At 43.7% G+C, this 27,508-nt stretch overlaps 1 protein-coding gene across 1 annotated transcript in view; it reads left to right on the forward strand.

Annotated features, from left to right (window-relative positions):
* Nucleotides 1-27,508, forward strand: part of LOC144937082 (uncharacterized) — an 84,038-nt gene that overhangs the window by 50,167 nt on the left and 6,363 nt on the right. The window contains exons 12-16 of the mRNA XM_078864332.1: nt 7,139-7,219; nt 22,735-22,760; nt 23,504-23,737; nt 23,846-23,968; nt 24,750-26,712. Of these exons, the coding sequence (XP_078720458.1) occupies nt 7,139-7,219; nt 22,735-22,760; nt 23,504-23,737; nt 23,846-23,968; nt 24,750-26,712 (2,427 nt within the window). The remainder of the gene's footprint in view (nt 1-7,138; nt 7,220-22,734; nt 22,761-23,503; nt 23,738-23,845; nt 23,969-24,749; nt 26,713-27,508) is intronic.

The following is a 27,508-nucleotide window of genomic DNA, read 5'->3' on the forward strand; positions in this document are numbered from 1 at the left end:
GTTTCTATTTGGATTAAATACATCTGCATGCAAAATCTATACACGTCCAACATATACATGCTTATTGCATACCACACAGTTACACATTATGTAATATATGCAGTTAGTTCAAGTTCAAGTTCATTTATTAGGTATAGCCCTGTGAGCCATTCGGCTCTTGAATTGGGTGCAACCGCAACAAACAAAAAACAAAAACATGAACAAGAAAACATCTTAAAGTGAATATGTGACTAAGTGCAAACAGAAAATCCAAGAAAAGACAGCAAAATATTGCAGAAAAAAACACTGTACACCAACGCTGTGTGCAAAAATCCCAGTGGGATGCAAGTCAAACAACAACAACAACAACCATAAGACAACTTAGATTAAGGCCATCATTTTAACTCTGTACTACAACAAACAAACATGGCTAAACCAATACACTTTTTGAAATCACCAAAATAAAGCCATGAAAGCAATGAAAAAGCAATCGTAGGAACTGTGACGGAATTTTCACAATAAATGGCATAAACATGTACTACCAAAACCTTGCAGCCATAGCTGGCTGCATGAGCCACTCCACAACAGCAGGAGCATGAATAGGAGTATTATAATTTGTCAATGCACCTTTAAGATCAGCACACTAAATCAAAACACAGGTCATACTTTGCTGCGATCATCCGGAGCGAAACATTTTATTTTAGGCCACTGAATAGCACTGGCAGCTATGGGTGTACAACTCCTCTAGAGCAATTTTGAGTGAAGATCTCATAGGTAGTGACTCAAGTTTAAATTTATTGGCAACAGCATTCCAGACCCTGGGGGCATCAATAGCAAAGGCCCTTCCTCCAGTATATGTACGGCAATAGGGAATGTTAAGCTGGTAAATGAGTGTAGACCTTAGGTCAAATTTGTTCTTTGAAACAGAGATGAGATCCAGCAGGTAATCTGCGGATTTTTTTGCAAGTACATCATGAATAAATAAGATCTGGTGCACAAGCCGTCGAACATTCAGAGATGTTAAGTTTGACCCAATGTAGAGATCACAGTGGTGAGTCCTATATGGGCAGTTCAATGCAAATCTTAAGGCCGAGTGATACATTGAGTCAAGCTTCTTCAGTACAGTACTTGGGGCTGAGTTAGAATGATGCTGTCCTACTCAAAGGAACTGATGGATTAGCTCACCAAACTAGCTGTCCAGAAACAACTCGCCATCACCTTGAGCCAACTACCGCAAGCAACATAATTAATGAGACTGTCCACCATCGCTGACGTGGCCCTCTCAGGACCACAACATCCAACAAGGCACTGTGATATGATGACCTGTGTCTCCTGAGTTCCTAAAGAACTTGGGAACACGTGCAAAAAATGGCTTTCAAAACCTCTTCACCATCATACACAAGGCAGGTAAAATCCCATAACCATTGTATCAAACCAAAGTCATTGCCATTCTGAAACCCTGAAAGCCATGATAATCACCTTCCAGCTACAGGCCAATATCCCTCCATGCTTCCCAGACATTCCCCCATGATCGATCCTCAACTGCCTCCCGAACAATCCAGATTTCGAACTGCCTGTAGCTGCTGCTGCGAACACATCATTGCCTTCACCACCCTCCATAGAAGCTCGTTTCCAACATCAACAGAAAACCGGCACAGCAATGGTTGATCTCTCTGCTGCCTCTCATACTGTTTGGCATCATGGGCTACTGCTGAAGATGGCCAACATCATCAGATGCCATTCTCCTGTATACCTCATCGACACGATCCTCGGCAACTGTACACTCAGGTTGAACACCTCGCTGGTGAACACAGCCGCAAGAAAATTGTGAACAATGGCCTCCCAAGGCTTGTTACTCGTTACAATGTAACGTAGATATATATATATATATGTGACCTGCTGTGTACATCATCAGGCAAGTTCATATGTGCAGATGACATAGTCCTTGCTGTACAGGGCACAAACCTTTACGCGAAGAGCTGATTTCATGTAACTGGAAGCATATTTGCGTCACTGGAGACTCCAACCAAATGTCTCTAAATCCACCGCAAGCACTTTCCACCTGAATAATCATGCAGCAGATGCCACCCTTGATGTGTCCTTCAGTGGTAGCCCAGTGCACAGCAGACGTCTGTCCAGTCTACTCAGTGGCAGAGTACGGCGCTCCAGCCTGGTCCTGGAAATCTCACACGAAACTTTTAGATGCGCAATAAATAATGTGATGCGCATCACAACCAGAACAATGAACCCGACACCAATTCTCTGGCTCCTTGTCCTGGTGATCATTGGGCCACCAAATATCAGCGGAGACTTGCAAACTGCAAGGGAGTATACACGTTTTCTGACCAACGACAGCGTACCCATCAATCGAGACCTCTGCAATGTACCTCACCGCTAACGAAAGTCCCGATTTCCCTTCTGTGATCGCACTGATGCTGTCACTGTCCTAGAATCTCTCCCAGATCCAGAGAAGAGCGCTGTCGAAGAGAATGGAACAACGCAGAGGTCCAGAATAAACACCTCCTGGCTCTGATATTCCTCGAGGACACCAATAGTGTGACCATCACGGCATTGGAACATCAACAGGCCGATGCGCACATCTCCTTAGAGACACGGCCACAGTAGTGCAACTGTGGCCATGCAACCCAAACTATGGACCTGATAGTAAACCACTTCCGTCTGCGCTCCTTCAAACGGAGGAGGAATCGCAAAACTACATCAGATCTCTCCTGAAGCCCTCTCTTGGCTAACAGACCTCTTGTAGTTTAACACGTAGGCTTTCGCGACCAATATTCATAATCACCGTTTTTGGGTTTAGATCGCGTTATTTATAAATGTGTCGTAACCCTCCACCACCCGACACGGCCAATCAGTAAAAAAGTGTCACGTTGACAAAAGACAAATAGTTCACTGCTTTAGCCCACCGGTGTGTTGAAGCGTGAAACCACAACATTTACAATTTTCTTTGAGTACGACGTTTCACTGTGAGGCTGTACACACTGATATATGAATCTGGCCACCAAACGGAGTGTCGTGGGATTTTAAATACATCTATATATATAAAATCGCAAATCTGTCTGTCTGTCTGTGTGTGTGTCTGTGTGTCGCCGGACCATACGCAGTTTCATTGGACGAAATGTGAGGGATTTGCGAGACACGATTGGTCCGTTTGGTTTTCCACGGCGGTTGCCCCTGGCAACGGGTAGCGACGCATTCGCTGCGGGGTGGACGCCATTTTTAATTCCCGTTAAAAATATGCGCACGCATTAACACGCGACTCTGAGGTAAATTCATCAAAGTTTCACATCCTCTTCACTCCCCCCCCACCCCAATGTGTGCAATTACTATTATAGGGTCGGTAGATAATAAAATTATAGCGATTAAACAGTATTATTGTAGCGCGGGGGGGGGGGTAACGGCCCCAGTACCCAGCCTCAGCCGGGTGGGCAATTTAGGCGAGGCCGGAGGCTCTGCACGGTACTAGGCCTCGACACCCCACCACACTATAGGCCGTACATATTACTGCACAGCGGCCGAGGAGATCGTGGCTGGGGGGGGGGGGGCAGGGGTAGCAGCCCATCTGTGTATATATGTAAGGTTATTAAGAAATATATTTTTCACCCGGGCAACGCCGGGTACTTCTGCTAGTATGTGTATATAAGTCGTACTCAAATTGTAAATGTTGTGGTTTCACGCTTCAACACACCGGTGGGCTAAAGCAGTGAACTATTTGTCTTTTGTCAACGTGACACTTTTTTACTGATTGACCGTGTCGGGTGGTGGAGGGTTACGACACATTTATAGACCTCTTGTAGCTAACAGACCTCGACATTGGCATTTATCCCCTGAACTCTTTGATATATGCCAGAATATAACAGCGGTGAGTTAATTCTAAATTGATTAGTTTCTAATCGATTTTAACAGATGAATTAACGCATTCTTACAAACCTACCATTTACAAATCTTTGCAAATTTATGTAGTATTTGCATATGGTTGGCATACATTTCAAGCGATTAATTTCTATATGCACAATTCGATGCAAGAATCGATTTTTAGGTTTGAATTAAATTAACAAATGACTCATTAATTACCTACAGTTTGCACAGCAGTGTACACAGGCTCGATAAAGCCAACTTTTTAAAAATATAACCACAATCCTGGCTCTTGAGAGTGTATTAGCAGTTCAAACATTAATCATTATTTTTTGTTCAGACTGTGCTGAATAGGACCTCATTAATTATCTTGGCCTTCCAAAGCAGTTTAAATTAATTCATGATACATGAAAGGATCTTTTTTTTCTGATCAGACGTTAACCTTTCTGATTTTAAAATACCTTTTAAGCTCAGTGGGTTGTTGATAGCAGTCATTTGCGGGACAAGGCAAACCTCTGTCTGTCTGACTAACTTCAATGCTCGCCGCGCTCAATTCCATTGATGTCAAGAGGGAAGCGGCTGGCTCCTAAGTGGCGGTGGTGCATAATTAAGGATGTGGCTTACTGCCAAATCAATAACTGGATGTACATCTGTCAGGGCGGATACAGAGCTACCGTTGCCATCTCTATCTGCCTCATCACAAACCCCGTCGTACACGCCGCACTAAGATATCTGGAAAATGCTTTTTCGTGGCGTTCTTTCTTGTCGGGACATGTCTTGGCTCGGACACTCTCGCTCGTACCAGGCGGAACATGGATGTGTGACTTGACTCAAGCCCCGCGCATTGTCGGTGACTGGTGGGAGGGAAGATCCAGACGATGAAGGAGAATGAGCAAGTCCACAGTGGTGGTGGTCCTGAGGAGAAACTGGGCCCTGAAATGAAGCATTGATTTATCGATTAAAATTGATTCTTACGTATTCTAAGGTTTTCGGTAAAGTCACGTAGGTAAAATATTTCAATTTAAATTAATAAAAAAAATCACGACGTTTCGGAGGCAACACAAGCTTCCGTCTTCAGGTGGAACCGTCACAGCACGATAGCTGTATCAAATAATACAGCTATCAAGTGATACAGCAATCAAGTGATACAGCTATCGTGCTGTGACGGTTCCACCTGAAGACGGAAGCTTGTGTTGCCTCAGAAACATCGTGATTTTTATTTTATTTTTATTTTACTTTTATTAATTTTAATTTTTTACCTACATGACTTTACCGAAAACCTTAGAATATGAATCCTTGCAGTCACGAAAGCTTCAAATCTAGAATTGATTCTTACGCTCGCAGTACCCGCATCGAGTTGTCCGGTAGAGTTTAGATTAATGAAAATGTATGCAATCGTACGCAAATAATTTGCCCATGTTAAATTTAGAGTAAGTAAGATAATGAAAGTTCATCAATGAGGCAAATAAAGCAAGGAACAGTGCCAATGATGCAATGAAAATGACACTTTTAATTATTTCAGATTCTTTAATTGAATGATTGAATGTATGCAGTTGTGAATCATTATTTGCCTACCCATGATATACGTCATACGCCACAATTATTTTACAGATATTGTACGCTATCTATATTTAAAATACGTAACAAATGTGGGGGTGGACACGCTAGTTTCACATATAAATTTGAGCTACTTCATTCCATTTTGCTATTGTCATCCAATTAAAAGATAACGATATGTGTTCACTTACAGAAACCATTTTAATAACTATTAAATGCACAGTGTTCGGCGCTCGAGTGGTTTTAGGAGTGTGCGTTGGGACATTCACTTTTCGTTAAGACAGCATTCTATCGCGCGATGCGTTGAAGTGGGTTACTCTGTAGAGATAGAAAACGTAAAAGAGACCACGACTGGGTTATAACGACAGTGAAGCCTCGCTAAGCAAATGCTGAACCTCCAGTTGTAGGGTGTGCTTCTTGAGTAAACAAGCATTGTTATATATTTCCTTTTGTAAATGTACATTTTTAAACACCGGTACAAAGAGATGTAAAGAACTGAGGTGCACATCTTGCAAGTGACCCGGTGTTTCCCAGACTAATCGTGACATAACCGTGGCATAACCGTGGCGAGATCTCAGAAGCGAGGGAGAGCGAGATGGGACAGAGGATGAGAGAAAGTGTTTAGAAGGAGATCGAAAGGGCACAGAAGAAAGAGCGGAATAATTGATGGGGAAAAAAAAACACAATGGGGGGGGGGGGGGGGTTATATTTTCCCGTTTGTAACTAGCCAAGCCTTGCCAGAGACATTCTCAAGCAAACGCAAAGAACACCACGTTTAATTCCCACTTACAGAAATGGCACATTTGTTTATATTAAACACACATCAAACTTTTTCATCAGTGGTTGAGTGCTTCGTCGGGGCTTCAAAACTAAAAGCTTGATTTTTCTGGGCTGGTCCTGGCTCCGTGATATTATACTGAGTTCCGTGTCGTTAACTTTGAGGCGCAAATGCGCCCCACATAAATCACACGGCGAATATTGTCAGCTTACTTTATTTTTCGTGCTCGTCATGTAACATTGACTACAGAAACTCCCCCGTCTGTGAGTTATGCAATATTGCTGAAGAACCCTGTAACTCGTTCTTTGCGACGTTGATGTTTTTTGTCTTTGGTTTTCGTTGCTGCAGTGATCACGGCACCACGGGTTTCTCGTGTAAAATAGGGAGGCAACTGGCTTAACGGCATCATCCATGTAGCAAATAAAATAAACTCTTAACTCAAAATTTGAAACTTACTTTTCATCAAAATCTTTTTTACGTAACTTAACGTTGAATTGTCTCTCTCTTCAAACGAGTAATGCCGTACCAGTGGTGGAAGTTCCACATTCTCTTGGCAGAGGCCTGTCTGTTGACTTGCTACAAAGTGGTATACATGTTATTGACCTCCCTCTTGGCTTAAAAAATAAATGTATTTTTAGACATTCACTGAGGCGCTTGACCTTCTAGGATTCCATCGTATCAGAGGCATTGGTTGAATACAATCAAACTCTGGACCATTTTTGCCATTCAGTCTCTTAATTAGTTTATTTAACTGAAACTTGGTGAACTGACCGATAGTATATTTAGTGTCCCTCATAGCTGGAGGTTTAACCTTCCCATTGCTAAATGTACCCTCTGCCACTACCTTCAAATGTAATCATACATAATTGAGCCCTTTGCCGAGAGAGCAATCAACGTGATTAACCAATCCCAGTGACATTAAACCGACTGTTGTATTTGTAATTTGTACAGATCCCTCCGGTATCTATAGCCCCAACCGGAACAGGAGGCCCGAGTACCACGAGCTCAAGGAGCGGAAACGTCGGGGGCAGGGTGAGTACCGTCGGAGACTGATGGCCAAGACGATGCGATTGTGCACAGTGACCGCTGACCGTTTCTGAATGAATAACCTTTTATGTGGCAGGAGTAACAAAAACTCAACACGTCCGTCAATAACACTGCCTTAAAGAGGACACATGATGAAGACCGCTTGTGTTGCGATCGAAACGTCGTGGGTTTTTTGCTTTTATTATAATTTTATATATATTTATTTATTTCTTTTCTATCTTCGTGGCGTTTTGAGAAATTGTCCTTTTTCTTGAGCTCCCTGCTATAAGCTTTCTGACCAGATCGGATTCCTCCAGTATAAATACAGTAAATATATAATTCTTGACTTTAAGCTTTCGTGACTGCAGGAATTCCTATTATTTGGGTCTTTCGGTAAAGTCACGTAGATAGAAAAATTATAAATAATTAATAAAAAATCACGACTTTTCGATCACAACACAAACAATCGTCCTCAGGTGAAAAAAATGAATTCACCTGAGGATGATTGCGTCTGTTGATATCGAAACGTCGTGATTTTTTTTTCTTTCTATCTACGTGACTTTACCGAAAGAATATTTTTATTCTATTTTGACTCTGCTGATGAGACCAAAAAATGTGAAAACCAGTCCAGATTTTATTGGCTTAGATGAATGCTGCTCAATAATATTGGTCTGGAACGACAATAGGCTGAAAGACTAAAATATATACGTGGAAAAACAGTGGGGTTCTGTTTACATTTGCTTTGGCTTCCGCGATACAGCAATATCAATTAAAAGAGATGCGCGCAACTTTGAATTCGATTTTTTTACAAAAAATGTCGATGAAAAAGCAGCCATCGATAGCTCGCATCTGAAATACCGCAGACTGACAGCATTTCGAAGAACAAGCCAAACATATAACACTTTAAATGTGTTCCTTTGGGTCCTTCAAAACCGGCAGACTTGTGATCAATGCCGTTGTCTTTAGAGAGCGTCATTTGGCAGCTCCACAAAATATATTTGGTGAGAAAGTCAGGACCGGGCAATTTCAAGGAATAAAATACGGTCCCATTGCCCAGCAGATTAAAAAGAGTTGTTTATTGCAGAAGCGATTGATGTTCAATGGAAATTATCCCATGTTCTCGTTGGAATGGAGTTCTGTGCAACCCATTTGTGCCACACTGGCATTTCTGACATAATGCATGGGAAGGTCATGCAATTTTCCAAATGTCAAGATGGCATTATGCGGTTAGGTAAGATTAGAATCCAACGGGAGAAGAAGAAAAAAAAGTGAAAAAGAAGGTCTCTGTGTATCCTTTTACTACAAAAAAAAATCAAATGGTTTTTGATAAATGTTTGAGGCTGGATTGAAGGCTCAATATTGAACCACAATACAGTGCGTAGTAGATAATTCTCTCACCGTTTGGGCTCAGTGGTGGAGAAATGTAGGTTGGGATTAATGGTCACGGTTCGAACACACGTGCTGTGACAATTTGGCAGGGCAGGCCATTTGTAAATGTTACGCGTGGCAGCCAGAGCTTTGCATGAGCAAACATAGGCGTCCAAGCATTGCAGAAATGACTCAAATGAGGGATCAGTGTCAAGCATGTCACGCTGCTGTGCAAACAGAGAATGTGTTATTATCACCCACCGTTTGTCATGTCTCGTTCGTATTGCTAAATTACACTTTGACAGAGCATGCAGACAAGGTGACCACCTCTTGGCAAGGTTGTCTTTAGATGGCGGTACAGCAGTAGATTCTTGGGGTTTCTCTTGGTATGCAAGTTTCCCTTCACATGTGCAAGGCACTCGCTAATGGCATTGGCCAACATATCAAATTCAGGGCTCTGAGTCTCAGAGAGGCTTTCCTGGCTAAAGGATCTTGTGATTATTATTGTTATAATATAACTGCAGGTGTTGGTTATAAACAGTAACGATTGCAGAGCATGGTTAAGTAAGCAAAGGGATCATTTATGACTTGCCTTCTGTCACACCATGTGCAGGTGTTTAAATACGTGGTAAACACCACAAGCACTGCACGGTCGTTAAAACGTCAAGCATGCTTGAAATAAAATGGAAAAGGCACAACAGTAATCCCTGGGCAATGGTCATTTGTGGTTGTAGCACAATAAATCAGGTGCTCTATATAAAAGTGAGAACATGTCCGTGTTTTCCTTTGGTTTGCTGTTCACAAGCACGAACGTTACTTTTGGTGTAATTCAGTACAGTGCATCTGTACGATGATGTGATGTTGATGCTATGGCACTCACCTTTGACCGCATTTAATGCACCTGTGTCTTTTTGCCATGCTTGCCTCTGGTTTTCCTGTAGCCCAATTTTAATGTGGCGCTTATTCATGCATTGTTGACTGGTATGGCTCGCCTATGGTGAAAGGTCACAGAGTGGTAATGGAGGTCACATAGTATTCTTTAATTAAGGGATGTTTGATGTTGCTCATAGACCACGTAGAATGAATGGGTCATTATTCACAATTCTCTCAGGGAAAGGGATTGCTAAAAATCTACCACCATTGCTACACTATTAGTGTGTTTTAATAGCCTATTAAGGATACAAATTATTTTATGATTTAGACCAAAATTCAAATGTGACAATTTTTATGGAAAAAGTTCACATTTTCACAATTTCTGTCTTATGTTAAATTTTTTTTACATTCATGTTTATTTAACGCATTCAAAGAGAGATGGTTTCTGCAAGGTGTCCATGTTATATTGACACATCGTTCAAGTTGTCTATAGGAAAAGGCTAAATGTACGAAAATGAAATTGTACAATGAATTCTTGATGCGGTTTTCCGTTCAGTGGAAGCATTGGCCCCATTGTCTCATTGCCTCTGGGCTTCACATTTTTCCACAAACCGATTCATCAACTGATTGTCAGGTGTATCCCAGAGTTGAATCTTCGACCTGTAATCTATCCAGCTGATTATTTCTCAGGTCCCAACTTAATGTGACAGAAAAGCGTTGCTGTGAGCACAATGTGTGGGTCTTATTTCATCTCCTGCTGAGATTTCTGCCAGAGATGATATATATACGCCTGTGCTAAAAGGCAGTGAATAGAAGATCCATGCTATTTGTGTATAATATGACACTAGAGGCTTTTTTTTTCATGCACAAAGATATCTCACATCAAGTACTTACTCCCAGACAACTAAAAGGCTTGTAATAGAAACGACACTTAAATGTTAAAATGTTATCACAGTTATGGAACTTTTTTCTTGCCATTGGTGAGCCAGACATTGGCTTTTGTGGCTTTTATTATTGAATTAAACGAAATATGAGTTGTTTAAAAGCAGGTTTTAGAGAACATTGTAATAACTTTCAACTGTCAACCTTGGGGGTGCCTGTAAGGCTGCATGTTGATAATGGACAGTTTTTTGGTTATGATCCTTACCTTATGGTGCCTCTATGCCCTGAATGTCACGTATTTAGAGGTAGATGTGAAAAATGAGCACTCCCTTGGCCCACAAGCATTTCTTTGCACGGGATGTTGTTGTTGTGTATACATCAGATTGGAATCGGCCTCTGAGATTGCACATTGAGCTTTCGGCGGTGAAATTCATTTTAAGAGGTGTTCTTAACGATCTCATGACCGATGAATCATCGTGCATCTGGGGAGTTACTTTAGGTTGTTTCTTGAAGCCAGTGTCAGGATTCAGGATTTAAGTTTATGTTGTTCAAATGGCCAACAGTAAACAGGTTCCAACCTTCGGCCAACAAAATCAATATTTACTACTGAGCCTGCCTCTTAACTGCCTGCTCTTCCCATGTGGCGTTTGGCCACTGCTGGAAATGTTTTCTTGGAAATCCTTCTTCATTAGCATGGAACCGGGGCCCCCGTAATTACAAATATTCAGAATAAATTAATATATATACAGAACACACAAACAAATACAAAACACTCATATCCAATATCCCAGCCATGCAGTAAATGAATAAAACACTCCCTGTTTAACTGAGACCCATCGAGGCAGAACCCCTGACATCCGTGCGCACAAATTGTCATCTGTTGAGCACTACTCCTGGGACGATATCACTGTTACAGAGCGAGAGTAAATGCAGGGACATTTCTCAAGGGCAAACAATTACATTTTTGCATTAAGGCCGAGTCTAAATTGATAACTAACCCTCTGGGTCTGCCAACAGTTATAGATGTGCAGTTAAAATATTCACGTTTTTACGTGCATGCACGCCCAATTTTTTTGGCAATCCGCTGCTGGACGCTGTGCCTTAGGCCACGAGGTCTACTTGATCATCCTTCACCATGCCGGTCGGCCTGGGTTGGTGAAGGTGGGTTGGTGAAGAGCAACATCAGTGGATTTTCCTGCACTGCCCTCCACTGCCCACGACACATTTTTTCTGCACGGTAGTGGTCACCTCATCCAAGAGCTATCCAGGCTACAGCCTGCTTAACTTCCGAGGTCGAGTACAGAGGTAGTGTATTAAGTATATATATACACACTGTGGGAAATATGAGAATAATTATTATTAAATGGAAATGTAATGCAATTTTGAAACGTTGCCACTAGTGTATCCGATTGTAATTTGTTACGTGAACTGCTCAATCAGGGGAGCAAGAGGGCCCACGTGGGTTCTCGTAATTGTTTTGCAAAATCAATTTGGCTGCTGTTTGTCTCCGGGAAAATGGATAAATTGATTTGACAAGAGTTTACAGGAATAGCTTTGCCTCTTGTCCCCCCTTGTGTCCCTTCTCATGCATCATGCATTTAGCTAATGTGATCAGGCGCTCGCTATAGGTCAGTTATTGTGGTTGTACTCATTGATTAGATTTTCTCCGTGGCCTGCACATGCAGACCTTGACCAAACAGGCTTGAGGCCTTTGGTCTGTATTTAGTATTATTTATGATGATGATTCCACTTGTTTATCCAGGAAGCCTCACTGAGTCCCGAAAACTTTTTTTCAGAATGGTGCTGCTAAATTCGAACAGAGTGACTCGGCATCACATTAAGTCACAGGATCTGTAAGGTTTGATTTTGGAATGGACATCACCCATAGTTCACGGCTGATACACACCCGTCGTGTTTAGTTTGTTGCCCTTCCCCCGCACCTCCGATGAACATAGTTCGCTACGTACGGTGCGAAAGAAGTTCAACGTACGTGCATTAATAGACCCGCAGTGTTCAGCTTGGTTGGTCAGTCGCTATCCCATTTGAGACGCGTGAAGCAGCGTTGCCTCTTTTGCCAGGGTGACCCGGGTCGTGGGATTTTAGGGGTTAAGCCTCCAGAACTTCAAGGGGGTCCTTACCAAATAAATTTGCTTTGATAGTTAGTCGGTGTAACTCACGTACATAGCCACATTAGCATGGATTTGAATTATAAAAAAAAATCGTGATACTAATAAGCATAATGCATGATTTATTTAGAGTACTTGAAGGCTATAAACAGTGCAGCTTATGAATAGGGTTGGAACAAGATATTGGCTTCTCATTACCGATTCGTAAGCGCATGATGATGATGATGCACATATCGAATCGTATGTGTAAAAGGTGATGTTACTTAGATTCGTACTTGCTGGATATAATTCGTTTGCATCACCCCTGCAGCCTGTGGCGGGGGCTACTGTTTGCAGCAATGTTTAAAAAAAGCTTTGATTCTAAAATCGAATCGCGAATCTGAATTGCCATGGCAGAGTGAATCGTCCCACCCTGATTAGGCACAGAAGGTCGGTGTTTGGTGCTTTACCTGTTTTAGTCATAGCAGCTCAAAGGGCTTGCAGTTCTATTTATTTTACATACACTATTGTTAATATATATAACACAAGATACCAAAGGAGTCATTTGTTCATGTTTTATTTTAGAAATGCTTGAGAAAATACCCATTTACTCATCTGATACAGGTTTTTAAAATCATGTACCACGACGTTTGCCCCCTATCGTCCCTTTTTGCAAAGTTATTATACCATGCTCAGTTCAAGAAACATTAACTCTTTTCAAGTAAGCCTTCATTAGTGCTGTTTGTTACTGGCCATTTGGCATGTTGGGGGCCTATGGACCTGCACCTAGCAACTGTGAGCACACTCGACGTTTAAAAACACCCGACGAGACGAGGCAGCTGGTCAATAAATACATTTTAAAAACTCTGGGTGTGCTCATTCTGGTTAATGTGAGAGCCATCGTCGTGATGTTCTTACGAGCAGTGCGCTTAGCAATGGGGCAGTGCATCACCAGGACTGCCGATGGCTTGAATAGTCACCGACGACTGTTTAGCAGCAAGGTGTGAGATTGTAGCTGTTCGCATTAACAGCCGTCTTAATGATTTAGAGTGGGCCGCCTTCACCAGCGAAGGTATTGCGGAATCAATGTTTCTCTAGATTAATGTACTTAGAGAGGGGAGCCACTTGCTTGCATTATCTAAAGAAGATAAAAAAACATCCTTACAGGAAAAATTGTGATAAATGCGGTGAATACAAAAAAAGCCTGATTTTTTTTTTACAGAACAAGCCACTTTTAAACAAAACAAATACTCTGTGTGCGTGTGGCCTCTTTTATGTCCTGCTTATTTGATCTAAAATTGAATGGATGTATTTTTATGAGCCAAGAAATGATATATTTGAACAATTTATGCCCTAAAAAATCGCACAGGTCCACAAACTTCACTCGCGTCTATGAAAATGGTGTGCTTTAAGTAGCAATGATGCAACTAGGCCTCCCGGAGGTATGATCATTTGAGGGGCTGCTTGAGAATCTCTAATGCTGCTTTGAATATCGGGACCGCTCGTTCGTGCCTCTGTTTGACTGTTGGGTTGCAAATGAGAGCATTCGCCGTTTCATCTTCATGGAATCTGCGACACACACACACAATCAGAATATTGAAAGCCGTCTAATTAAAATGCTAACCTGAGTCTTGCCAAGGTCAGTGGCCTAAGGCGCATGCGTGTTTGTGTGTGTGTGTGCTTGGTTGGCTCGGCAGGGATGTGGTAGCAGGCAGGTAACACGGCAAACACAACCACACTCACACGCACAGTTGCTCCTCCGGAAATCCTGCTTTATGTGCTCGACTCGGACCAATGGAAATATTGACAAAAGCCAATTACGTGATGGCTACAGCAGATCAAAAGTGCATCACTTTTATAGGTAGGATCTTATGGTGTTTTTCAGATTGCAAAATGCTAGCAATTGTTTCCAGCATCTGAATATTATACAATGTGCATAATGTGTTACACATATGTCTTCTACAAGTATATTATGCTCTTCATTTCATCATCATCATCATCAGCCATGATCAATCCGCTGCTGGGTGCAAGCCCCTCCAAGCCACCGCCACCTAACGCAAATTCTTTGCTCACTTTTCAGTTCTCTGTTATATATATTTGTAATGAATGACGATATTTCTGAACTACGCGTCACAGACGGGTAGTATGCATCGACGAGAAATTTTATTTTGGCTAATTTCTACGTTACTTTGCATTGTCAGTTTTAACTCCCCCCCCCACCCCCCAGAAAATACTAAAACTATTCTTGGATTTTTTTTGGAAACATATTTGCAATTGCGTTTTTTTTGAACACAAGGATCAAGAGTAGCAGAGGGGATCGGCAATAACCAAAAATCCGTCACGCAAAAAATCATCCCCTTTACAAAAAACGTAAGTTCTCAGTTGCCGTGACGCGCAGAGCGAGAAACATTTTAAATCGAGTAATCATTTGGTTGCGATTGCTCGCGAGAGATATCCATTTTCAGATGGCCGAATTACAATATTTAAAACATCGTTATTATTATACTAGTGAAAGGTGTTTGTTTCCTTCATTATCGCACTGCTAATGATGTATTGGTAGTTTTTTGTCCATCATTCCGCTTTCAGCTAATTCACTTAGACGTGGTAACAAGAAGAGCGTGTACACAGTTAGCTTCCTGTGTCCCACGGCTTTGATGTCAGACATCCTAAACGTGAAAAATATGAAAATACGGTCATTGTGATTATCAGGGGATGGGATCGGTGGCGCAGTGGTTAGTGCACTACTCTACGCTATCAATCCGTTGACATCCAGTTTGATGCTTGGTCACAGCTCACATCGGTGGTCCTGGGCACCCCCCGCCCTCCCTATTTACCAATTTGCCAATCTGCACACACCAGCATGGTGAAGTATGGTCAAACAAACAACATGGCATTGGTAAGCCTTCCTGCAGCGGTGCATTGACAAAAGAGGGCTGTAAAATACTTGATTATGATTTTTTTTAGTTTGCAACGTTGTCAACACTTATTATTAGTTCAACATGGAGAACAGAAAGTGCAGAAAACGAATTCCCACTTGAGACACCGGTGAATATTATTTTCCAAACATCCAAGGATATTCCTTTCTTTATGGGTAACACACTAAGTTATTCATAATAAAGATTTTTGGGTTAGATCGCGTTATTTAGAAATGTGTCGCAACCCTTCACCACCCGACACGTCCAATCAGTAACAAAGTGTCACGTTGACAAAAGACAAATAGTTCACTACTTTAGCCAACCGGTGTGTTGAAGAGTGAATCCACAACGACGTCTCGCTGGTAATTACATCCAGCAACGTTTAGTATGAATAATATTGGTCGCGAATGCCTACGTGTTGAACTGCCAGGAGTGGGGAATAATTACGCAAGGTCGGTGGATCACAAATCCTAGCATAATAATAGCAATGCTAATTAATTCTATAGGAGAGCCTCACTGAGTCTCAACACTTTTGATACTTTGGAGTCGTGCATTGGGATATTTGGCCAGTTCCGATAGTGAGTGTTTGTGCTTCACGAAGAATACATTTTAGTACCTGGAGAAAACCAATGCGAAAGAGGCAATAACACTCAAAGGTCCTTACAGATAGATTTTACAACGAATTGTTCTACTCCTGTCGCCTGGCCACCTCGAAGCCCCACACCTATAACGCCTGGTAGGGCTCTGGTGGTCACCCATCCAAGTGTGGCCAGGAAGGCGTAATTTATTATATTAAGATTTCCGATGGGCGGTACATACTTGCTTAGCTTCTGAGGTCCAATATAATCGAGCACATTTAGGGTGAGTATGCCTCCTTAAGACATTCAACTTCAATGACAGCACCTGTGGGAGGCACTAGAGGCAGTGGGTTGTTGTTGTTTTGAGAGTTCACCCCTCAGAGGGGGCTTTTCTCTGGGCACTCCAGTTTATTCATACAGCAGGCACAAATACTCGGAAGGAATTGACCAAATATTTTAAGGCATAACATAACAATATGGAAAAAGAACAATATTGTTCTGCATTGGTGGGCCTTGGCCAGTGTCATTTATCATGAGGTATTTGCATTTGGGAGGAAAACCGAGTACAGTACATGGCGAAAAGCCACACGCGCGCGGGAGATAACACTGGAAATTAGTTTTGAGACTCAAATGAAGCCTATTCTGAGGAAAAATAACATATTTCAGTCCCCTGATACACGTTATCACTACGCATACGCATTGGCCAGGAAGGCGTTTTTTTTAAAAAAGATTTTCTGAATTCGCATTACCGACGGGTGGTACATTCCAACAATAAATGCACCGCCAGACGTTACTAGTCGTTGGCGGCCATCTTTACAGAGCTCATTGTTGAGATTTTACAGGGTTTGTTGCTGTGATCATTTCTTAAAATAAACAGTTGAGAGGTGGGAAAAGGGGGGTGGAGGGATGGGGGCATAATTTATTTTAAAAATACTTAATACAATTTTGTTTTAATGAATGGCCATGGCCGGTATATTGGGAACAAACTGTGAATATGGAAGCATGGGCGCTCAATTGTGTCGTTAAACTCGCTGCGTTGGAACACTTTTTCGCGGTTGCTTGTTCACCCCCCCCCCACCACCATGGTGAGATATTGTGTGGCTGAGCGTGGGTGTGTCCGGATCTCTTATCTTCTTCTGGGGATACCTTGATTAGCTCCATACAAAGCTACGGCAGGAAATCGGCGCTTTCTGAATGGCTGGTGGAATACAATAAGCCCATCCGTAAGGCTGCACTTTCCCCATCTCATCCCGCTGCACCATCGGTGGAATACATCCGGGCCAGTGTGGTGTCGAAATAACATTTTAATACTGTTACATTGTGCTATTATTACAATGTATTAGACGTGTATAATAACCAACTATCCAGTTTAACGGAGGTAAATTGTTGCATAAATGCAATATTGTATCGTGACATTTGTGAATTAATTAGGTTCATTTCAGCATGCATACATACTAGATATGCTGCTATTGGTACTGCTAAAAAGTTAACGTGATTTCCTGCTCAAATGAGCATCGAGGCAGTGATCATCTTATGCTAATGACCCTGAGAGAGTAGTGAAAACTACACAATCCTGTGACAGAGGCATGCCTGTCAATAAAGAAAACCCCCCACTGTTGACCTCCCCACAAAGTAATTATCATCATAATTACAATCCATGGGCAAATAGCCCTCAGGTAATGTATTTCAACTTTCCTCTGTCTCGTGCCAAGATGCTCAAGTAGTGCACTTCTTTCTGGCACCACAATCTCTTATGTGAAGCCATTCTCTGTTAAGTCTTCCTCGATTTCCGGTTCCTTCCATGTTTACTTGAAATGTTGTTGTCCATCCTATATGTGTCCCCACAAAGTCTTACTTATTTGACTGACACTGGGGGGTGGGGGTTATGGGTGGTGATGGGCTATGTCAACCCCCCAAGCAGGGCTTCAACTTGTGACCTTCTCATTGCGAGCCACTCCCTCTCCCGCCGACCCAGCTGGCCGGTTCTATATTTCGGTTCTAAAATAAATCGGTTTTATATTGTTTACTACACTATGTAAATAACCCCGTGGGTGGAGATGTGTGGAAAATAGCTTCATCCCCTGGAATATTTGTTCACCTGTGTGCATGCGAATGTCCTGTACATCTTATCAGGATTACATTCATTGTAATGAAAGCGGCAGTTAGGTAAACATTGCATTTCATGTCCAATAACGTATTATTATTATGATATTTTGCAATCCTGCGATCGTCGAAAAATCGATATAAAAAGCGGAAAAACAAAAATATATAACGCAAAAAACAATTTTCAGAGTGAATTGCAAAAAATGACAGGCTGTGGTGCCATGAAGGTTATAATTTGTCTTCAATTTTGTAAAAGACAAGCCACCTCTTGCCAAAACATTGGATCAATGTAAACAGTGCTCTCTTGGGGGTTTTACTGTGGATGCCGAGGCCTTAGAACACCTTTTCCTTGAACATGCACAAAGCAAGATTTCACACATTAATGAAGCCACCGCAGCGCTCCCCTCTGTGTGTTTATTTACACTTCTACATTCCCAGTGTGATTCCCAGCAGCAAATAGAGGCATGACCCGGATCTGACACTTTTTTTGCGGAATGGGCTTTCATCATCGTCTAGGCAAGCTGTCAGTCACAGCTTAATTGGAATGGGACAACAAAGGGACCGCCGTTGCCCTCTGGTCGTGGGATCATGGGATGGTAGACAAACTCCTCGTGAAGGTGCCGTGCTGCAATTACCTGCTCACACCACCGCTTCGGGGAGCGCGAGGAAGCCTACACATTCCACAAAGAGTGACTAACCCCATATCTGCATTTGTCATCAATATGCTAAATTCCTCTGTTGATATGTTAACTTCTTTGTCAAGGCGCTCTCCTCCGACCCAGCGTAAAATACGCTGCCAAGCTTAGCAGTGTTCATTAGGACGCTGTCTTTCCGACAGCTGTTTCTTCACCTTAGGGACGGCTGTTTGCGCTGTGGCCGAAACGTCGTGAGAATTTAATTTTATTATGTTTTATTTTTTATTATTTCATTATTTCCCTTCTACGTGACTTTACCGAAAGAACCAAGAAGATGAATCCCTGCAGTCACGAAAACTTTAAATCGAAGTACAATCTATGTCATGGCTAGAAAACAGAAAACATATATCTCTATATAAACAAACATATGCTCTATGTGCGCGTAATGAGTAACTAAATGGATATGGAGTCAGATTTGTCCTATAGCAGCGGGACCACAAATATAGGTAAATCCAGGTCAACTTTTTGACCTTTCCTCTGCCTCATAATCTTTAATAGCCGGCGTATAGTGCATATTATATTTGCATACATACATGCCATATAAATATATGTTTATAATTATGGTATTAAAAAACATATATATGTAAAAAATCAGCTAACGTTTTTAGATTTGAGTAGATTTCATTTATTTCCACGAGGCATTCTTGGCCCGCAGCTCAACAGCGAGCAATGGGATGAGATTCACACTGAAGTGTTCCGAGTGAATGCATATTTCTACGTATATATACATAACATTAGACTGCAAATAAGTTGTGATGTGTCCAGTGCCCTTGAAGATATTTCCATTTTCAGTCGAGGAGTGTCAAATCCCGTGGCTAATTTGAGAAATAGTTCAAGGAAGATGCTCATGGGAAGTGATTTAAGGAACATTTTTAGCATTTATTTAAGTGACTCCTTAAATATTTCAAAAGAAAACTGTAGTCTCAGCTTACATTGAGCTTTAGATGAGATTATATAAATATAAAAAGAAGAATGGAAATATAAAATGGTTATATATTCCTTTTAGCTTCTAATGCCAGGACTCTTTTGCTTGTTATTTTTCTACTTTGAAATGGTGGCTTATGTTTGATCACTCATATGAAAAGTCTCGGATTTCTGGCTCGTGAAAACGAACGAAAGGCAGAGGCATAGGCGCAGCCCTGCAATTACAGGATCATACCACTGCTGGCGGAAGGGCCTCCGCTCAAAAAAGCTCTCGGGAGACCCCTATACATTGTATGCTGGCCCACCCTTCCATGCTGTCCAAACGGTTTAGAAATGGTGGGAGTTCCCACACTTTACCCCACCAAAAGCAAAAGTGATTTCCTGCTCAAATGAGCACTGTGAGGCGGTGCTCATCTCCTGTTTAAGGCCCTGAGCCAATGGCAAAATTCCCCATTCCTATGACGGGGGCAAGTCTTATCAAATGACAACCACTGTTGACTTCTCCACAACGTGGTACTCGTTTTATTGACATCAGTGGGATGATGTGCAGAGGCAATAGCAGATGCCTCAAATGCCATTTTTTTTCAGCCATCTTCTATTAATGAGACAAGAAGTAGCTGAACGGGCATTGGCCATCACATAATGCTCCAAGACATTTTTTTACGGGCTGTTTATGCATTGATTTCAGTTAAGTTATAAGCAAGATTTGATTTGTCTAAAAGCTCACATAGTCTGCCACACGGTTAACTGAACACCCCCCACCATACCCCTCCACCCCCCACATCTACAGAACCTTTGGTTCATGCCTAAGCTATGTGTAATTGTGAAATACAGCAACATTTGCCTGTGCTGGTACTTTGTAGCTAAAACGTGCATACTATGCACGTGAATTATGGCCTTTTGGCCAAACTGTCCTCATTAGTGTCATTCTTTATGCTAAAACCGAACTCCGAGTCGCTCCGATTAGCACAGTTGGCTACGTATGGTGCGAAACAAGTTCAACATACATACCCCTCTTTGGTGTATAATTAGGCATATATTTGACTTCTGGGGTTCATGTGTGAAGAGAGCAGGCATTTTCACTAATTGAGTGTCCGTACGTCTGAGTGTAACCCATTCCCCTACGCCATAATTAGGTCTGCTTTATGGACTGTTTCATCAACTTAAGTCGACATCATGCTCAAATGTGCCCCAACCTTTAAACCCATGGCCTCCCCGCTGCTGAGGTGACGTCAGGCACCATGCGCTGTCGTGCATCGCCCTGTTAACTTGAGTCCTGTCTGCCGCAGCAGCGCGGTGGCCCACGGGGAGATTGTTACGCCAGCGGTGTCACCCGTATACTTGCGGACGGCATATTGTATGAATGTCTGTTGAACTTCTTTTGCACCGTACTTGGCCAACCGTGCTGAACGGAGGTGTGTTGCAAGGACAACAAATTAAACAAAAAACAATCGGTTATCAAGGAATTCGTTTACAATCTAGATTTAAAGGAACATAGTTCCGGTGGCTTCCTCAGATTGGAAGGAAGAGCGTTCCAGACGACCGGAGAAGCCGATGTGAAAGCGACACGCGATGCAGTGTTTGATGGTTAGCCAAAAGCCGCTGCGAGGATGACCGCAGTTTGCATGATGGTTTACGCTCCTTGATGAGATCAGCAAGGTTTGTTAATGTCTATATTTATAGACACATATGTATTTAAAATCCCACGACACTCCGTTTGGTGGCCAGATTCACCCCCCAGGCCCACCGAAAAAGTCGATGAGTCCATCACACTTTAGAGTCACGATTCTGCCGGGCGCTCGGATTTGATCCCCGCATCTCAGCCCTGCGCCAGCTTATTACCACTCTGGCCACTGAGCCTCGCGGTCATTTCCGTTAAATCGCTCGTTTTATAAACAACTGTTCATGATAATAATGACAGTTTCTATAGTGACATCGCATGGCAAGCTGTTACCGATGGAGCACTAAGTGAGGTTATATTACTTTTTGGTTCTTTTGGTAAAGTCACGTAGGTATCAAATGAAATAAAATAAATCACGACGTTTCGGGCACAACACAAGCGTCTGTCATCAGGTGGGAAAGCTTTGCCTGATGACAGACGCTTGTGTTGCGCCCGAAACGTCGTGGTTTATTTTATTTTATTTGATACCTACGTGACTTTACCGAAAGAACCAAAGAGTATGGATTCCTGCAGTCACGAAAGCTTCAAATCAAGATTGAGGTTTTTTTGTTTAAAGATGTCCGTCACATATAATGTGGCAATGTCCCTTAGGGAATCTTTGGTGGCCGAGCATTTCCAACTGTGCCATGTGATGCCTATGGTAACACAATGGAAATTATTTCTTAAATAATTATAATTGTCATCTTCGTCTCGCATTTGGTTGCAATGGCATAGTGTGCTGTATTCGTGAATTGTTAAACACATCTCTTTACAATGTCAGTGTCATGCTCCGTCAGTCCTGCGTCAACTCTTTATAGGAAACTCGCGGGTGTCAAGACCGGAGATGGGATTTTTCTGCCTCTTTATAAGCTAATCCATCTGTGCGAGAGAAGAGATAAATAATGAAACAAGTAGATGTAGGTTATTTCGTTAAATGATATGGCCAATCTATTTTAAGAATAACATGCGAACACACGATGCTAATTGCGTGTGCAAATATTCATTCTATTTTCATCGTTCGATATTGTGTCAACTGAATATCCAACAATTACATTAGTATGGATTTTTATTTGCAATTATACACTCTCTCACTACATAATCACATTGCGTTTATACAGGCGTGTGTGTAGAATACTTTAAATGGTTACATCGCTGTGTGACGGAGTTCCTTCCGTTCGAGATCGACGTTCATGTGAACTTGATGACACTGCTGGATGTAATAATCTCCAGTAAAGCCTTGTGCCCTTTAAGTATTGTGAGATTATTCTCCAACAACACCGGTGCTGTGGTCACCGAAGCAGCAAGAGATTAGGCACGTTTGGTTCACACGTTTGTTTACACGACCTAACCCAAAAAAGAAACCAGTTGTTGAGTTCCTTATGTTACTGACTAATTAAATGTGCCTGTTTTTTTTCCAGCCGGAGATGATGCAACGCGAAACAAGGTAATGGCTACTTGAGACGAATCTTTCCTTTTGTTTTATAAAAGACACATGGCACAATAGCATGGCACGTAAAAAAAAAAGAACTGATTTCTTGGCAGCCAGTCCGCCGTCACATCGCGTGCATTCGTAACGGATGCTGTTAGCGGAGTGCGAGAACATGAATGTGATGTATGACGGCCCTTGACGTTAAACAAGTGCCAACCACAGAGCCAATCAATGCACTTATCCCCGAGTCCACATTTGCTGAATGCTCGTGCACCCAACGAGCGCAGGATATTAAGCAACGACACAACATTGTGGCGGCGACGTGGCCCAGCGGTAGCGCGTTCGCCCTGGTTTTTACTGCTGGTGTAATAACCGCAGTAAAGATAAAAATAATGCTACTACGTGCCATCTGCTTCACAATAAACACTAAATAATGCCTGAGTAAGGCCGTTATGTGCTGGCATGAGGGTCCAATCGAAAATGACACCGCAAGTTACTCAATTGGGATTACACATAGCAATAATCTCCCCCTACTGGGAGAAAAATGTCTGTTTGTAGGCCAGATGTTGAATCACCGCTACACTCGCGCTTCTCCATTCGTAGCACAGTATGGCCGATTCACCACCGCTGCCACTCTTATAAGAATCAACACGACGAATCGATGCAGCCGTTAGACTTCCAACACGTCTGATAATTTCTGCGGCTATACCTGTTTCTCTCCGTGTTAAACTGACCTCTCTCTCTGTCTGCATGCCCAGCGCGTGCCACAGGAAGGTTCGCGAGCCACGGAGGCCCACGGTGATGAAGCCCTCTCTCCGGCGCCCAGCGTGGAGATGTTGGATGAGGAGAGGGGGGAGCCCAGCGAGTCGTCATTCAGCGACCGCTCGGTCCCATCAACCCCAGACACGAGCCTGACCCCAGACAAGGCTCAGAATGTGGCCGGAAAGGACTCCGACGTGGAAAATGGACCTGCTGGAGTTAGATCCATTAAGGTTTTTTGATGATTTTATTTATTTGCACTTCGAATAATTTTTGTTCAGTGTCTTGAGCATTTTTTGTTGATTACGTTTTTATAATAAGATCATTTTGTTTCGTTGCAGAGGGAGAGGCCGAACTTTGACGCCCCCATTCCGTTTGAGCGGCAGCCCTCGTGGAAACGCGTGAACAGGGGCTCGGTTGGACACAAGACCAAAAAATCGAATTATTCAGATTTCTCAGAAGATGTAAGTAAACCAAAAAAAAAAGTGTAGCATTTGTATTGTATACATTTTTCGCAGTATCACACTCATTGGGCCTTGACCCAGAATGCACCGGGATTTGTCCAATCTCAGAAGCTAAGCATGTTTTCAGTGCATGGAAAGTGCTTGGAAGGGGGACTGCCACGCATAAAGCAGGCAGTGTAAACACTGGGGGCAGCAGCAGAGGGCACCACAGCAAAATCCACTGTTGTACTTTCTATGCTTCCCACAACCTGTGTTTGATCCACGGCCACGGCTCGTGGGTGATTTCTGAACTGGTGCCGGGGTCCTCACCCCTTCGCCAAACCCTCAACGACCCGCGCGGTGAATTAAAATCACGAATCCTCCTCCCCACTTCGCTCAAGAAGGGCTCAAAAATGATGTCATAGGAGCGAAACAGGAGGATTTATTCACAAATCTGGCTGTCGCCTGATCAAGCTAGTTGTAATTGCTGGTGAAACGTCGTACTTCAGATTGTAAATGTTGTGGCCTTGCTCTCCAACACACCGGTGTGCTGTACTAGTGACGAATTGGTATGTTCTGTTTACGTGACAAACTTTACTTATTGGTTGTGTTGGGTGATGGCGGGTTTAACGACACATATTTACGTGATCTAATCCAAAAAACCTGTATTGTGAATTGAAGTCTCAATAACCTGCGTGGATCACGGAAGCGCCTCGACAAAAAAAAAAAAAGGCGGTTACGTGCAAGCGTACGTGCCCGCAGCGAAGCGACGTTACTTTTCTCTGCTTCGCTTCCATTTCAGCCGCCTCCGGAGCCGATGAACGAGAGCGCGTCGTCCGCGGAGAACCTGGCGCGTTACGAGGTCTCCATTTGGGATCTCAAAAAGGGCGAGGGCGGCATCGGCGGTGAAGGAATCCGAAGCCAGCCTCCGTCGCTCTGCTCGGAGAGCACGCTGGACGACACGGCCAGCAAGTTCTCGGACCTCGATCCTCCGGCCATCGACACGTCGGCCGACGAGCTGGACGACGACACGCAGACCGAGTGCAGCAGCGGCGACTCGCCCCGCCTCTCCAAGGCGTCGGGCGGCCTCGACTTGAGGCGCGGCTCGTCGTTCGCCGACATCATGCAGCAGGAGCGCGCCGAGTGCCAGGTGCGGGCGATGCTGAGCAAGCCGGCGAGGCGCAGCACGCAGGAGCTGGTGTCCAACTCCTCCGCGACCCAGAGCCAGGACGGCAGCGCCGACGAGGAGATGACCGTGTGCAGCAGCCCAGTTCGGCAGCTCGCTGACGGCGCGGTCGACAGGAGCTCCGGGGAAGACACCGTCTGCACGAGCCCGGTGTTGGTGAGCTCTCGGGTCGGCAGGACCGAGTGCTCGAGGGAAGACGCTGCCATCGCTCCGGGCTTTTTCCCCATCGGGTCCCCAAGCAGGAAGAACAGCACAGACGACGAAGAGTTCTTCAACGTTCTGATTCGCACGCCCTCGAGGCGAGTCAGCAGGAGGAAGAGCAGCTTCAGGGTTGAGAATGCGGCGCCGTTAAATTCTCCGACGAGTGAACTCGGCGTGACCGTCAGCAGAGCTACCAGCGTCGAAAGTCAGAACTCGTCCTCGGTGGTCAGTAGCAGCAGTGGCGGCAGCAGCGGCAACGATGTGGAGCTTCATTCTAAGGTGCTGCCAGGCAATGCTGAACATTTGTCAAAGGGTCCGAGTGCAGAAATTAGTCTGGATTTTCCCGCTGCAAACAAGGAAGAGCCCTTGACCTCTGAGAGTGAAATTACAGACAAGGTGCGTTCCAGTTCACCAAAAGTTGCTCGTGCATCTTCCTTCTCGAAGCAAGACAGCTTTCCCTTAGAGGAAACAAAGAATGATTACAGGTGGAAAGACCGCGTCGGCTCTGGCGTTAACAAAAGAGACAGTGTGGCAAACATACCCCAAGGTTTGGTGCGGGATTCTGTTTTTGCGAAAAGAAAAGCCGAAAGCCACAACTTTGAGAATTTCCCCACTCAAAAGTCAGTTTCAGAATCGCTTGATCGACGCGTTTCATCTCCGTCAGTGGAGAGAGCCTCAGGCAGTTTCAGCCGTAGGCGCAAGTCCGAGAATCCCAGAGAAAAATCTGACAAAAATCAGACATTTGTAGAAGAGACCAAAAACTTCGATCCATCTGAAGCTGCGAGTGAATCGCACGCCGAAAACGTTGCCAAACGAACCTACGGCGTGACCGTGTTTTCTGGAAGCGTTGTGAAGCTGGCAGCGGCCAACCAGTCCCCTGAACCCAGCCAAGACTCATTGAACTCGAGCTCCAGCGCATTGAGCGACGCCGCGAGCTTCGATGAGGGAAATTCAGACCGGGAGCCGCCCAAAACGCCAGGCCCTCTCTTGCCGGTCGTGCCTTTCGGCAACGAGGAATCTCACGGCGGCACGGGCAAATACGACAGGGCGACCTCGCGCACAGAGCCGCGTTCGCCGTCCAAAGAGCCGTGCGATGAGTCGCGCATGCAATCTGCCGGTCGCTCGTCCAAGACATCCACCCTGTCCCGGCCCACGACCTTGCCCAGCCGGCCGAGGGTAACCTTCACCGCCATGTCCCATTCCGTCCACTTCAGCGAGTCGAATGACAAGTCCAAGTCGCGGGTGTTCAACATGGCGCGACAGTACAGCATGAGGATTAAGAAACCCAAGTCCCCGACCGACCCTATTGCTGGGGTCTTGGAGCAGCTGCAGAGGAGTGACGCGCTGGAGGAGAAGCTGAAGTGGTTGAACGCCGAAGGTAGGCGCTTTGTGCTCGTTCGCCGTTGCTTGTTTGTTTGTTCGGCCTCTTTTTGGGCTGTTCCCTGCCTTTTAAAAGTGACAGAGAACGGTCGCAGGCAAGAAAAGTGGCTGATCTACAGCAGCAGCAGCAGAGGCAGCAGCGGCAGCATCAGAGGAAATTGTCACGAAGTGTGCCGCATGGAGTTTTGCGTTGATATGGATTTGCCACATGAGGATATGAAGTAAAGCGGCATGGGCTCATGGGCTTCATTTCGTCTCACCCCACGAACTAAAGTATTAGCTGCCCACGTGACCAGTTGCTCATGAGACTGTATCTGTAACAGCATGCTCCCAGCAAGTATTTAGGTTTTTGTTTTCTTTGCTTTTTTTTGCCACAGGGCTGTTTTGAGAAACTGAATAGTCTACACTATGGGAACCTAATTTGCCAGTAAAAATATGATAATTGGTTCTTTACCCTTCTATCTGGCAACAAAACTGACACCTTTTTACAAGGAGTCATGTTTGCATAGACCGCAATACCTGCAGTCATAATACAAACAAAAGAACATAACAAAAGAACATAACTCTGATAATGTGCACTGTCCTTAATATGAGACTAGAGCCTAGTCTCATATTAGCCATATGAGACTAGGCTCTAAGGAAAGCTGTCTCGGGTGTGGATCAATCAACTTTAAGGACAGTGCACATTATCAGAGTTATGTTCTTTTGTTTGTATTTTGACTGCAGGTATTGCGGTCTATGCAAACATGACTCCTTGTAAAAAGGTGTCAGTTTTGTTGCCAGATAGAAGGGTA

This window comes from Lampetra fluviatilis, chromosome 18 (genome assembly GCF_964198595.1).
Source record: "Lampetra fluviatilis chromosome 18, kcLamFluv1.1, whole genome shotgun sequence".
Lineage (NCBI taxonomy): Eukaryota > Metazoa > Chordata > Hyperoartia > Petromyzontiformes > Petromyzontidae > Lampetra > Lampetra fluviatilis.